General features: G+C 42.8%; 1 protein-coding gene across 1 annotated transcript in view; it reads right to left on the bottom strand.

Annotated features, from left to right (window-relative positions):
- Positions 1-3,779: 3,779 nt before the first annotated feature.
- Positions 3,780-14,113, bottom strand: part of LOC131287880 (putative polypeptide N-acetylgalactosaminyltransferase 9) — a 79,009-nt gene continuing 68,675 nt past the window's right edge. Inside the window, exons 3-10 of the mRNA XM_058316968.1 lie at positions 13,125-13,992; positions 12,699-13,064; positions 12,465-12,629; positions 11,633-11,826; positions 11,332-11,550; positions 11,033-11,266; positions 10,748-10,858; positions 3,780-7,474 (exon numbers count right to left, since the gene is read on the bottom strand). Of these exons, the coding sequence (XP_058172951.1) occupies positions 7,205-7,474; positions 10,748-10,858; positions 11,033-11,266; positions 11,332-11,550; positions 11,633-11,826; positions 12,465-12,629; positions 12,699-13,064; positions 13,125-13,578 (2,013 nt within the window). The 5' untranslated portion in view covers positions 13,579-13,992 and the 3' untranslated portion in view covers positions 3,780-7,204. The remainder of the gene's footprint in view (positions 7,475-10,747; positions 10,859-11,032; positions 11,267-11,331; positions 11,551-11,632; positions 11,827-12,464; positions 12,630-12,698; positions 13,065-13,124; positions 13,993-14,113) is intronic.

The following is a 14,113-nucleotide window of genomic DNA, read 5'->3' as shown; positions in this document are numbered from 1 at the left end:
TAGACACGCAAGTAAAATCGCACAGTTAGTTTTTTTTTGACGTTTGGTGCCCTTTAAGTGACTTAGGTCGTTCTAGCACCACACTCACGAGTTGGCCACTATTGTTCCTTGTAAATATCACCAAGGCCAATCCACGTAGGAGTTGAATTTTAGAAACCAAGTTTAAACAAAGCACGCCATGCGCTTCTTCGAAAGCCGTGCTGTTACAATAAAGTAAGCTACGTCGCAAAACGCGAACGCAAAGAAGGATGACATGAAGAAAATTTTATCACGTTATCGCAGCTTAAATCGGATCTAAAAGCTTTGGGAATGTACATCATTCGTATTAATGTGAGGTGGTATATAGATTGATCAGCCGGGATTCCACTTCCGCAACGTCACATACGTGGTAACATAACAGTAGACAATTATTTCGTGGTCGATACAAGTGACTATTAGATTATTCTTTGCAAAACTACAGCAAGTGAGCCAATTATTCCAAATGGATTATACAATTGCAGTGTTATGTCAATAATTATTTGAATTGAAATTCAACAGTTTTGTTTCAGTTTTATATAAAAAAAAAAGATTTATTGTTTAACAGATTTTAAATAGATTGTCATCTGGAAAATAATTGATATCCAAACCGTGTATCGCGGAACGTCTCCTAACAAAGATAAGGAACTATTTGGGTTGAAGTTATTGTAATATACAAAATAACACAGATCTTACAGTGTCTGGATGCGAGATTTTGATAATGTATTTTTGCCATCGTATGATGGTTTTTGCTTATTTACCGGATGTGTAGCTACTCACCTGCTTCACAGTTTCACAATGCCATCATCAGTTCATATCATGACAGTTTTGTGTATGCGATGGGAATTCAAAATACTTCTTACACACAACATTAATACGTTTGACATGGAGGCGCCTAATACTTCATAAACTGTATGCATCATAAATAAAGTAAGAAAAAGGATTAAGGTCGCGCTTGGACGCAGAAAAAAGATGGTAGATCATAAGTGGGTATGCATCAAGTTGAAATCTTGTCCTTTTCTTAGCAATGGAGTTTTTCGAAAGATTATGGCATAACACGTAACAATGAGCTTTGATTCAATCAAACAAAACATAATTTAAAACAGAGAGGTCCAATAGTTTAAATAATGACACGAATTGATTTAAACTTGAAGCTAGACCTGGCTTCATAGAAACTTTATCGATAAAGATCCTTTTACAGTAAAGCCGAAGTATGCCGCGTAATTACGCCCAAAGTGATCGCTTTATCGTGTTGCGCAAAACTATCCTTTTCTCCGCTTTAACTAACTACGAGGCAGAACTAGTAGGCTGGTTAAGAACATTCTACAACGGTTAGTTTATCATCTTGAGGGTGATTGCTTTTATTTTAATTATTCATCGTGATGTGGGCTATGATTGGACGGGGACTGAGACTGGGAAAAAGCATGCGCCAAGTAGCGTCGGGATCGGTTCGAACGAACTGTTAACGGTTGTACAATTAACGTGTAGACATGTGATAATATTAAGTGAGGCAAAGCGATGAGAATATCGCGTCTTTTGTTTTGCATCCCATGCCCCCGGTAGCTGCAGTTGTGAAAACTGGTTGACCTTCGATGACGTTGGCTGAGAAGTTGCACACCAGGTAGATGTATGGTTCGTCTACCTCGGTCCATTGTATTAGAGCACATCCCACCTTTTTTGAACGATCGTTCAGAATATTTGCCTCGTTTTCTGTATTGGTACTGAATTGTGAAAGAAGAAAGGCCATGAGTTTTTATTCGAACATGACTGTATCCCAACATTTAAATTACTTACGATGCCGAGTAACTACTGAATGATCCTGTCTCATAGAGATAGTAGAAGATGTTCAAAGTAGTGACAGCTAAATGATAAATTTTATTTGAAGAGATCTTATATCCGACGAAAGATCCATCGTCTTGAAAACCAGATATCAGCTGCCCTACGTTGGAGTAGCCTGGAATATTCCGACAAGCATCTCTTCCAACGACGCAAGAACGTGCATTGTGACCGGCCTGTGTGGCTAAATTAGCGTCCCACTCGAGCGCGAACATTCGTTTAGCCGGCTCATTTCCCATCATTCCCGAGGCAAATGATTGGCGGTTTCCATTAAAAATTTGTAAGATGACAAATTGGTCTGGTTCGCGAAGCTCAATTACTTGTGAACTCTTCCCATCGCAACCCGATCCTCCAGTGATTGGAGGTGGGTTGCATCCGACATTCGTAAGCCCTGTAGCACAGTAGGCATTCAGAGCACAAGAGTCCGTCGGACCTGGATCTGGAGTGAGGCCTCCAAGGAGAAAACATGCTGTGAAAGAAGTCGACGAACGAGATCAAACGATCAACACTAAGTTCGCTTTCGAAAGGCAACGGAAACGACCCATACTTACAGAATACTAATTTGTCCATCTTATTGTATGCTTCCCTGTGCTTTAAAGAACAGGTCTTTCGAAACACAATAAGCACTGCCGAGAATGTCAATGCTTCTTTAACAACGTCTCGAAACATGCCCCTTTTAAACCGTTGAGGTATGGATATCTGCTTCTGCGTGGCGTGTCTTAACAGCTGGTTTTTAAAAAAGTGCACATTATCACCAAGGTCAATCCACGTAGCAGCTTTCCTAGAACCAACCGTAAGAGAAGCACTCCCCTCTTGTTTTGAAAAACAAGCATGGTTGCTAGGAAAAGTACTGGCTGGTAAAATAAAGTAAGCTATGTCACACAACGAAAACAAACAACCAAATTCTGACGAACTTCGGCGTAAGACGAAGTAAAATGATCAGGTTTGAATCAAAACATGTAGCATTTTTGTCAGTATCCGTTTAAATGCCAGTTAGTGAACAGTTAAAATTTTACTGAAAGATTTGTGAACCCTTTACCTGAGCCACGGATAAAATGGAGTATACGAAAGTTCATCGATGTATGAGATGCTTTTTCATCGGAATGGCCACAAAAACTGGTTTATTGCGGAGAAGCTGATGCTAGATGTAGAGCCAGCGTAGTTCAAAATCCCTCGTGAGATATTTTTAAAACTCATGTGGCGAGGCGAGATGTTGTAGGTATGCTGTTGTACATCTGTAGTCGTGCAACCCGTGGCTTTGTCGTCAGCTTTGTAAACAAGATGGCTTTCGATGAGATTAGTCGCGATTAGTTGGGTCAAGTAACACTTTTTGATGTGCCGTACTGTGGTACCACACACAGTTTACTGTGCTGCGCATTTGTGGTAGCACAGTAAAGTGTCATGCAGTCATACAACGTCTCTATTTATTCAGCAACCTCTTTTCGATTCAAGAGTGTGTGAGTGTGCAGAGTGGTGTAATTAAAAGGATGCAAAAATATCCCAGAATTAAACAATACAAAATTGGTGCACAATTTCTAAGGAACAACACGGATAAGGTGCATAAGTTTGCTTGATATTAGCATGGTCGATAAGGGCTGTAGCTTAACTTTAATATATAATCCATAAGCAATTAGAGCCAGTGTTTAAAATGTGTTCCTTATAAGAAACCATTAGTTATTAAAAGCTAATGTATTCAAAAATCATGCTTTTGAAATTTTAAATTTTTAACGAGTTTATTTGTGCGTCGTGTGTGGTGCCACACTTTACTGTGCTGTGTGCGTTGGATAACACAGTAGCACACGACCCAACACTAGTTGTGTCTATTGGTGGATAAAAATAACTTTTTGCTGTGTGATATGTATTACCTCCTTAAGAAAACATCCATTCTTTTTTTTCGAAATAAATTTTGTTTAATTACTTTATTGTATTACAGTTTCTATCTCTCTTTTGTTTTCATCGGTTCAGTTTGCATGTAACGTTTGTGCCTTACAGTTTTTGGCTTGCACACAGTTTCCACAGCTATTTTTGCCCCTTGCGACTGCCTGTGGTTCCGAGAAACCTCCAAACGATCGCCGCACTTATGAATAAACGCTATTTCCTACACTTCACTTGACCTCCAACTACTCGATCTAACCGTCACAAGTACAAACTCTCTGCTCTAGACGCTTGCAAACTGTTTGTTTTTCCTCGAGTTTCCCTAGCAAATCATGAAACAAAATAAAATAAATCTAGGGAGTCGGCTCGAGGACCTCGAAAAGGTTTCACGCACCTGTGATGTAATGTCATTGTGTTCCCGACTATCAAGTTTACTGGTGTTGGGTTTTACACCATGTAGAAAAGAAAAAAAAAACTATCCTTCAACACACTTCCGCAATACTGCGAGTTTCGTTCTTTTCATGATTGATTATTTGTTTAAGATTTTCACTTGTTACGTCCATAACACATCGTTTCTTGCTTCTCTAGTTTTTCCATTTTTTTTTCTTCCATTGTTTTCTTCGCTCAATAGTTTATCTTCATTTTTTTTGTTTTTTTCCTTTTTCAACTGCATTTCGTATGCATTTTGTTTAATTCATTTCGTAAAAGATATGTGTATGTGTATGTTTTCGTTTCTTTTTTACCATTTGTTTTTTTTTCCATTAATTATTTACATGTCTCTTATTTATCTTGTCTAGCCACGTCTTTGCGTATTTTTTCCCCCCCTCTCTACCTCTGTCTGCTAATTAACGCTCACTTCCTAGGAAAGTACAATTGCCCGAATCATATTATCGCAATGATATGCACTGTCGCGCGAATACCTACACACATGAAAACGAAACTAATCATAGTAAAGATAGTTGGAACTTTCACTTGAACTAACCACATTGCACGCCCTCGCTCCTGGAAGTGTAGGAAGTTGAAGGAATTATTTGGAAACCGTTTTGCATTGCATTTTGGTTCACCTTTCGGCCACCGTTCACCCATCCCGTCTTGTAGTGGTAATTTATAATGCGTGATTTATAAAAAGGCACATTGAGAGAAATTGAAGCATTTCCCCGGTTTAAATATTTCTATTTGTAGTCACTATTGGGCTGTTTGTGTCGGCTACCTTCCTGCGAGCAAGAAGTCGCACTCGACGTGGCCGACAGACGTGGAGAGTTTACTTAACTCAACCAAGTTTTTCATACTAGAGTTGCTTGCAAAATGTTTTCTGTTTGTGGTTTATATATGCACTTCGCCATCTCGTTTTTCCATTTATAATGAAAGTAGTGTTTGAGGGAGATTTATAGAAACATCATTGCCATAAAAGCATGGAAAACAAAACTCTACGTTCTATCTCTATTTGAGGCATAATCGGTTGGTGCATTTAATTGTATAAGACAGGTGGAAGAAAGAGTCTCGTTGTTAGAAAATGAACTTGTGTTTTCAACCGATATCGAAGGTGGATATGTAATAAGAACCGGAAGAGCTGGTCGAGGAGTTTAAAACTGTTTTTTCGTCCGCTTTGTAACTCGGCGATATGTTTAGTACACTTGTCTAACGGGGCTCTATGTATGAACAGCTCAGCTATAATAAATCAACATAAATGTCCAGCAGTTTCTGATATGGATTTGAAGAGTATCTTTTTCCATAACGTCTTCCTTTACTTGTTTCCTTTCACCTATTTCTTGCCTCCGTTGGAATGAATGAATGATACTGTGGTAAAGTTTACTCATGGAATTCGTTAGGATTCAATTGATATGTTGAATTCGTTACACCCGATCATACCGTTTCCCGTTCACTCGCTTTTTTACTATCCCTTTCACTCACTAATGTACTCAAACACTCAACGCCCTTCTTTTGCAAACCAATGTCCACTATAGTACTGCCTCGGTAAACTGTATTCGTCATCATCTCGTGCCTCAAATCGTGCCTTCAACCGGAAGCGACTTATCGTTGTGAGTTGTGCTTTTGAGCAAATTTTTTCCCTTGGTTTCAGTATTTCTATCAAAACGGTAATCAATAAACCACAAAACAGAACCTCTATGGCCGTCATCGACCAACTGTTTAACTGAGTCAAACTCATTGAGAAGATAAGATGGCAGTTTTAGTATCCATCTGCAGTGGAGGGTTAGAGTTTTGTTTGGAGTTTAAAATGGGTTGTTTCATCGTAAGGATTGTCTGTCGAGCGGTTTCCCTTTTCGTTTCGCTTTTTGTTCCGTCTGTTGTTTGGTTGTGTTTTCAAGTGTTGAAATCTTCCGTAGCTAAGTCTTGACGATTGTTGCATTGATTGGGAAATAACCTTTTCTTGTTCGGAAAGCTTTTTAGGTATAACTAATTTCATTCCATTTTGCTGGCTTCCTATCTCAAGTGTGTCTGATTTTTCTTGATTACAACTTTTTCCCTCTTTTTACATACATTATTTTTCCCATCTTTTTCTTTTTTATCAATCGATACTTGGCCGTCGATTGCACGATTATTGCTAGCGAGAAAGAAACAAACAAAAAAAATAAACAACTCGCATTCTCACGTCTCGTATGGCAGTCGTTTTTTTAAAAATAGGTGTAATAGTCACATTTCGCCGGGATTTGTTTTCGTTTTTTTTCATTTCACTAACAAACAAATAAACAAATATTACGTTAAATTAAACAAACCACCTTACGTCCCTTTCTTGGAACGGTTTGTAGGGGTTCTCCTGTCGCTCTATGGAGCAAGCATTTTTTGTTTTCCAGGACAAAAACCAAACGGAAGGCGTGTTTCTTCACTTTTCCATAGCTCCAGAACGTATGTACTTAAATATATACAAGAAAACAGAATGGGTTTAATACTAGTTATCCTCGCGCGTTTAACGTTCGAAGTCTTTCTGTTGTAAGTGATTGTGTTTTGCCTCCTCCGTTCTCTTATTTATCTGTGCCATGTAGGTTCTTTGCGGCCTCAACGTTTGCGACTCAATGTTTTTACATTTGAACGTTTTCTAGCTGGTTAAGTTCGACGCATATTGGCAAGTTCGAGATAACGACGATGGCGAGGAGGCGAAACCGAACGAAACGGTTTTACTTATCAACACTTACCAAACATCACAATCGGGTGGGGTGGTTGGGGGAAGAAAATCAAAATCCTAATTCGCGCTTCCTTTTTATGTCTTTCGTCGTGAATTAAAATAAAATATTCTACCAGCAGCACTCACGAAATGTAAAGTCGTTTTTGTCCGGAACTAATCGCCTGTTTGGAACTTCAAAGCGGATGGAATGGAAGCGTCGGTTCCGGTTCCCGTTAACTTCTTCTCGATTGTGGCATCACCCCATGGAACGGAGGGTTCTAACTAACGCACCGGGAACGGCCATCGGTATCGCATTCCGCTCCGAGCTCCCGGCGTTCACGCGGCGAACGTCCGGACTCACAGCTTGCTCGCGTCGTAGTTCTGGAATGACCACCGTTGCGCCTCGACGGCCGTGTTGCAGTCCTGCATGATCAGCTTGTTCTTCGCCTCGTTGATCGCCAGGCAGCGGTCGGACGAACCGTGGCGCAGCAGGTGCGTGTCGGCCGAGAAGTTCCAGTACTGATTGCCCCGGGACCCATGGCACGGGTACAGCACGACGTCATCGCCAGCGTAATCGAGGCACGCTTCGTCCCGCCGGATTTCGCCCGTTTTGCTCAGCATCCAGTACTGTGGCCCAGTTTGTCGTTGTCGGACGTGGAAGGGACGTGTGTTAGTGGGAAGTTGGCGAGAGAGAAAGGGTTATCGTGAGGTAGAAAGGAGGGAACGAATAGAGTTGGGAAGGCGGGTGGTCGGGGGAAGAAGTAAAATATATTAATAAATTTATTCTCTCATGTTGCTTGGAAAATAAAAAACCACTCTAAAACTATTCTATATAGCGTAACAAACTAAGCAATAGAAAACACAATCCGTTAAGAGAATTTCATTCATTACGGCCCACGGTTAGTCCTGCTCGATGGTGGCACCACTTTTCATCTTCTGATGGAAAACATGTCTTCCCAAGATGACGACAAGGGCCGGTATTCCCCTGATGAGATGGTGTGTGTATTTCTCCCAGTTAGAAATGGCCGTTCTGTTTCGATTCAGTATCTCCCATTTGTTTGTGTTATGCAGTGTGTTTGTTTTAAGGATCCTTGTTCTTTTTAGTGGTTAGTGAATTCTTTTAAAATATTCCCTTTTTTAATACCCATATGGCGCTTCTATACAGGATAATTTGAATTTTAAAACAAAACATCCCACAAATGACTCGATGTCTAACACGATCATGATGATGAGATCAACTACGTACGCGGGAAAACATATGCTGATCGGGAGCGCCCATATTTCCCTGCAAGGATAATCGTTGACCATTAGTGGATACCATAGTTGATGAAAGGAATGTTTTTCCAAGGCTGTGCCAGTTGTGCCAATCGAATGGGAAATGGGCTTACATCACAATGCAAACGAACAGTATGGAAAGGCGAACGTTGACGTTGCGGGACTCTTACAAATGGGGTTAAAGCATTTTTTGTTGTTGTGTACTGTTTTGGTATGTGTATGCGTGTGTGTTTGTTTTAATTTTCATGACCACCATGACGTTGTGAATGAAATTCTCTTACACTTCGGTAGATTGGTGTGTTCTATTCGCAGAACCATCTTCCACAATGAAAGATGAACGTTGCTGTTAAAACCCATCTGCCCAGGGGGAGTGTGGAAAAAAACACGGGTAAATTATGTAAAAATGCCAGGTGAAGAAACACCCTTACACCGCGATAGTATTGATGAATAATACAAATTTTCTTTTTTGTTCTTCAAAGCGAAAGATTTTTAACAGCAACAACAACAGCGGTTCGCATCAGCAGCTTTGGATATTTACAGAGGGACGGAGAGGGGATTTCAGTTTACCAATCATCACCACCAGTTCTTTGATTTTGTTTTTTTTTGTTCTGTTTCCACAGATTTACCATTTTTTTGTTGCGTGTCGTCGTCTTCGAACAGTTTTATAATACTATATTTTGTTTCATTTACTTCTCTTTACTTCTCGATCAACAAACAGGACGAACAGTAAGAAAGGAACCATCTAGAGGGAGGTACGAAATGGAGGACATGCATTTACTTTGCTTTTGTACTGGTCTGGCCAAATTCTTCCTGAACAGCATTAATCGATTAAATTTTAATTACTTCATCGGGTTACCATAGTAACGCGTTGCTATGATTAGTCGATGGAAGATGTCCATTTTGTCGATTGATGTTGTTCGGGTTGGTATGTCGTGTTCGCAAAAGTTTTCTTTTCGCGATTGTTTTTTTAATTTAAGTTTGTGCTGTCCAAATGTCTAAAGTAAATTTTTCGTTTCTGTCTTGGAAGAATGTTTTCGTCAAATTTTGCCGAGTGTATCGTTTTAAATGATCTTATTTGGCATTTTATATACGGTCAAGCACTTTTCCGCTAAATATTGTCGGTTGGAACGAGTTTCGTGATGCATATATATCTACGCGTGAGAGTTGTTTGCGGCTGTCCGATGGATGTTGATCTAAAGTGGCAAATTTAAGGTGACGGCTATATCGTGATGAAGTGCGTGGAAGTTTTACCACACATGGGTGATGTGATTTTTTAAACGTTTTACCTCTTAGTGACTTGTAGTGGTGACGTTGGTACTACAGTTCTACAATGAATTAGAGTCCTAATTAAGTGGAGGACTAAGTGTTTGTAAAGCGTTTAATTTACTGCTTTTTAACAAGCGAAGAAAAGAAAGCTTGAAAAGAATTATATTCTAGAAAATGTTTATGTCGAATATTCTTATCTCATCAAAACAAAACATCGAGGAAAATTTCCCCACTTATGTAAATTTTAAAACATCTCCTACTTTGCAACTTTTGTTTTGTTGTCATCATCGGTTGGTAAGAATTAAAAACATAGAACTAAACTGTAAAATAAGCAATTAATAATTAGTACTGCCTCACCACCAAAATCGTTCGTGTTAAAACGATCCCAAAAGCGACTGAAAGCGTTTTACTTTCTCACGAAGAGAACCAAGAAGCGCAAGGGGAAACTGTAAGAGAAGAACCAAACCCCAAAAACCGCAACCCAAATTTGTCCTTGTTTGATGTGTTCATGTCCGTCCCGTCCCCGTTGGGTTGTCAGTTATTGTCCCGTGTGTTTAGGATGATTTTTGCAATGATAATTTAGCGTTTGTTTTAGTAAAGCGTTCCCAGGTTTTTGTTCCCAGCCGAATGCGTTCCAAATATGTCAGTCGTAAAGGTAACCGCCAAAGAAACAAATGTCCTTCCAGTGTGTTGTCTGTCCGTTGTCCAAAGCGTAGTAGAGGGTAAAAGGAGTCTCTGAGAGCTTGTTTGCGTGTAGGTGTGTGTATGTGTGTGTTTGTGGGTGTAGTGGTGTGTGCGTTCGGTGTTCGGTTGCGTTTGGTGTTACAGTACCTGGTTGCCGCCGGCCTGGTGGCATGGCCAGATGCCTATAGGTGAATGCATGTCCTCGGGCTTTGCCGCCGAATCGATACACAAATTGGACCACTCGTTCCGAATCTGCCCCCGGTCGGTACAAGTGAGGAAACAGGCGCGATTTTCGGTTTGAAATGTCAATTTGACCGCGGGGGAGAGGAAAGAGGTGACGGGGACAATACAAACAAAACACGCAGGGTGGTGGGAAAAAGGAAGAGAGAGAGAGAAAAGAAATAATAAATCGATTAAATGGAGCCAATTGAAGTGACGAATCGAGAGTGACTTTCGGGGGGGCGCATCGGAAAGACTTCAACGCTCACGCAAGCGAGGAACTGAAAATAAAACAAGTGAACGAATACGACGACGACGATGACGAATGCGGAACTGGTTCCGGGTTTGACGATGGTGCTGGTTGTTGGTAATCTGTGGCCCTCTCCACGGGTTTGTTACGCTATACGGTGGTGGTGGCACTACTAGCGAAGCGATAGGTAAAAGGAGGAGCATTACTTGATTGCCACCCTGGTTGTGGCACGGGTACAGTCCGACCGGTTTCCGCAGGTTCCGCTTGCCTCCCGGCGCATCCAGACACGTTCGATTGCCGTAACCCATGTTTCTTACCTACACAGCAAAGTATTTTTGTTTGGGTTTCGTCGAGGAAATAAAATGGTTAATTAAATCAGCTTCAAGGGGGGGAGCAAAACTCTGAAGTTCTAAGAGAACCACTGTTCCAAACAGCAGCGAGGGGAATAAGGTTAGGTCCCTGGGATACACCAGGAGCGAACCGATCATTACCTCGCCCGATGCGACCGCATCGCCCGGCACGAACAGCTCCGGATAGATGTTGTCCAGATACCAGCGGAACGACTTGCAGCCCAACTCCTCGCGCAACTTCTTGCGTGACGTGACGTCGCCGTAGTCACCCTTATCGTTGCCGATACGCTGGTAGTAGTACTGTGCGTACTCGTCCATCCACACCTCCGCCAGCCGGACCGAGTTACGCTTGATCACATTCACGCCGGTTCGCCACTAAAAACAAAAGCAGGAAAAAAGTTTTAGAATCACACACAAATCCTTTGGTAAATTATTAATACCTTGTAGGGTGAACGCTTCCGGAAGATGTGGCCGACGTGCGAGCACGGTATGATCTCCAACGAGCCGCCGCACATCCACGTCTTGAACGACAGCTCCAGATTCTCGCCACCCCAGATGTCGAAACCGGAGTCGTACGTGCCGAGCCGCTCGAAGAACACCCGATCGATGGCAAACAGACCGCCGGCCATCGTTGGCGACCAGACGGGTTCAGCGGGACTCTGTCGGAGTATGGGAAGAAACCCCCGAAAATCTCGGTTAATTCATCGACTACGTAGAGCGGTAGGAGGAGAGGAACCTCACCTGATGCTTTCGCTTCTCGCGCTCCGGGACCGCGTGCCAGTTGAACTGAAGGTTCCAGTCGAACCCGCCAACGTTAACGCCACCGGAATCGCGGTAGTGGTACTCCAGCGTGTTGTCGTCGATCACGTCGATCACCGGGCAGACGACGGTCGTGGAGTTGCGCGCGATTCGATCCAACAGTGGTTCCAGCCAGCCTGAAGGAAATAGGGAAGAACAACATATGGTTAAAACCATTCATGATTTGGATTTAGAGGATAAAGAGTACCATTGTTTAAGAATTTGTTTAAAATGTACCACACAGAGTTCGTTTTTTGAAACATTCGTACGAATTCTTTCAGTTTCATGAGCATACAACATTCTTTTAATCCAAAAACAAAAGCGATTCGATGTTGAAGCGAAGATAATTGAAAGGGACCCATCTTTCTTATTGATAACAGGGAAACTAATGAACTTGTAGAGAATAACAAAATACAACAACACTGTATCAGCATGTTCTATCAAACAAGCTACAAGGTCAGGATAAGCAACAAAAAAGCAAATAACTTACTCTACGTAGGGTTTCAAGTGATATTTAGTTCCGACTGTAGAACTCGGAGTTGACAATACTTCCTTTGTTCGAACAAAAACTACACGACGCACACTATTTGCTATGCGAACATCCATCTCTAACTCGTCTTTCAAAGATTGTAGAGACTAAGCATTTAATATTAAGCCTGACTGGGTTTCGTTATCGTAGTTTACGTAGTTCCCTCGGAAAGAGCTATATTCGAACCGTTACATGTGTTTCACTTTCTCTTATGGAACAACATGGAACACTGATAGATGCACTTACCGGTGGTACATTCACAGTGAGAATCGAGGTAGGTAAGGACGGGTGCCGTTGCATGTCGAGCACCGAGCAGACGGGCACGAATAAGACCCTCGCGTTTGGCCGCCCGCACGATCTTCACCTTCGGGTAGGCCAGGAAGTACTCCTCCAGTTGTTTCTGCGTGTGAGCTGTGGAAGAAAACATCCGAAAGGTCAGTTGAAGATTGACTCAAACAGCAACCTGCTTGTCACACTTACGCATGTCGGAAAAGTCGTCGACGAGGATCACTTCCGCGACGAGATGATCTGGCGATCGATCGAGAACGGAGTGCACGGTACGGAGCAGTACCGACCACGCCTCGTTGTGGAAGCAGATGATGACGGAGGTCGGTGGGAGGTCGTCCCGGTAGCGATTCGGATCCTTACACCAGGCATCCCGTGGATCCGGCAGCGATCGCCGGATCGAGATCATGTCCGCCACGTACTGGTTGAAGGCGTTCTTGGTCCAACCTTCGTCGACTAGCTTCTTCACCTCGGGCGAAAGATCCTTCGGTAGGATGACTGGTTTGCCGAGCTCACCCGGTCCATCGCTCGGCGGTGCGATCACACCGGGCAGTACTAGTGCTGGGAAGAGAACAGGCATTGGTTTAGTATATGAAGTTCTAGTTGCTTACGGACACTTACCACCTCCAATCGGTGACTGTTCCTGCATTCGGCTCGGCTTCGATGGCACCTCCTTGGCCGTCTTCACCACCGGCGGCTCGTCAATGTCCGGATCAACGGCACCGCCCATCTCACCCCCGTTATCATCGTCCGCTCCGTCCAACCCGTTGTGGTCGACAAAGTTCACGTCACGCGCTGGCATCAACGGTTCCTCCGGTCGGTTCGCGTCCTGCCGTGCGTTCTCGATGAACTGATTGAACTTATTCCGGATTCCTTCCAAGGGTAGGGCTCGCCGTGGCGAATCATACTCCATCGCACCGCCACCACTGGCTGCCCCACTTCCACTACCTCCGCTCGGTACAGCGCCCCGACTTCCGTCGTCCGAGTAGAGCACAAACACGGCCATAAACCACAGCACGGCACCAAGGGCCGCTAGTTTGAGGAACGAAGATCTCCGTCTACCGAGGAGTGCCATTTTGACGTTGTGTGTATTGTTTTGTGCTTTCCTGAAGGAATTTATACTGTGTGTTCCAGCTCACTTGGCTGGCACAGAACTTGCTCGAGGAATCCCTTTCTCCAATTCCACTCTCTCTAATGTTTGTGTTTCCTTTCCTTCGCTCTTTTTTAAAAACAAACTTCCCGTGATCCTGTGTTACGTTCTCCGATCCAACGTACGATCACCGGTACGCATCGCTCTTTCTGCGTACAGCTTCTTCTTCTCCTCCTACGATTGCATCCAAAAGGTGGATATGTGTCTCTCTACACGAACGTTATATGTCGAACTTGTCTCAGCAAGTTTCCGTCATCAAGATATGCGACGTGGGGAAGATTTCGTCGTAGATATAAGTTGAGTATGGTGCGTTTCAGGTTGCTGATATGTTGCAATTTCCTAAAACGAGAAAGAATAATGAGAGTTTTAGTACATGAGCGTTGACAGAAAAGGTAAAGTAAAGGTTTCAAAGACAATCCAACCCTCCCTCTCGAGTACCCAAGCATGTCGATTGAATACG

This window comes from Anopheles ziemanni, chromosome 3 (assembly GCF_943734765.1).
Source record: "Anopheles ziemanni chromosome 3, idAnoZiCoDA_A2_x.2, whole genome shotgun sequence".
Classification (NCBI taxonomy): domain Eukaryota; kingdom Metazoa; phylum Arthropoda; class Insecta; order Diptera; family Culicidae; genus Anopheles; species Anopheles ziemanni.
Note: the sequence above shows the minus strand (reverse complement) of the source record. Positions and strands in the feature narration are given on the sequence as shown.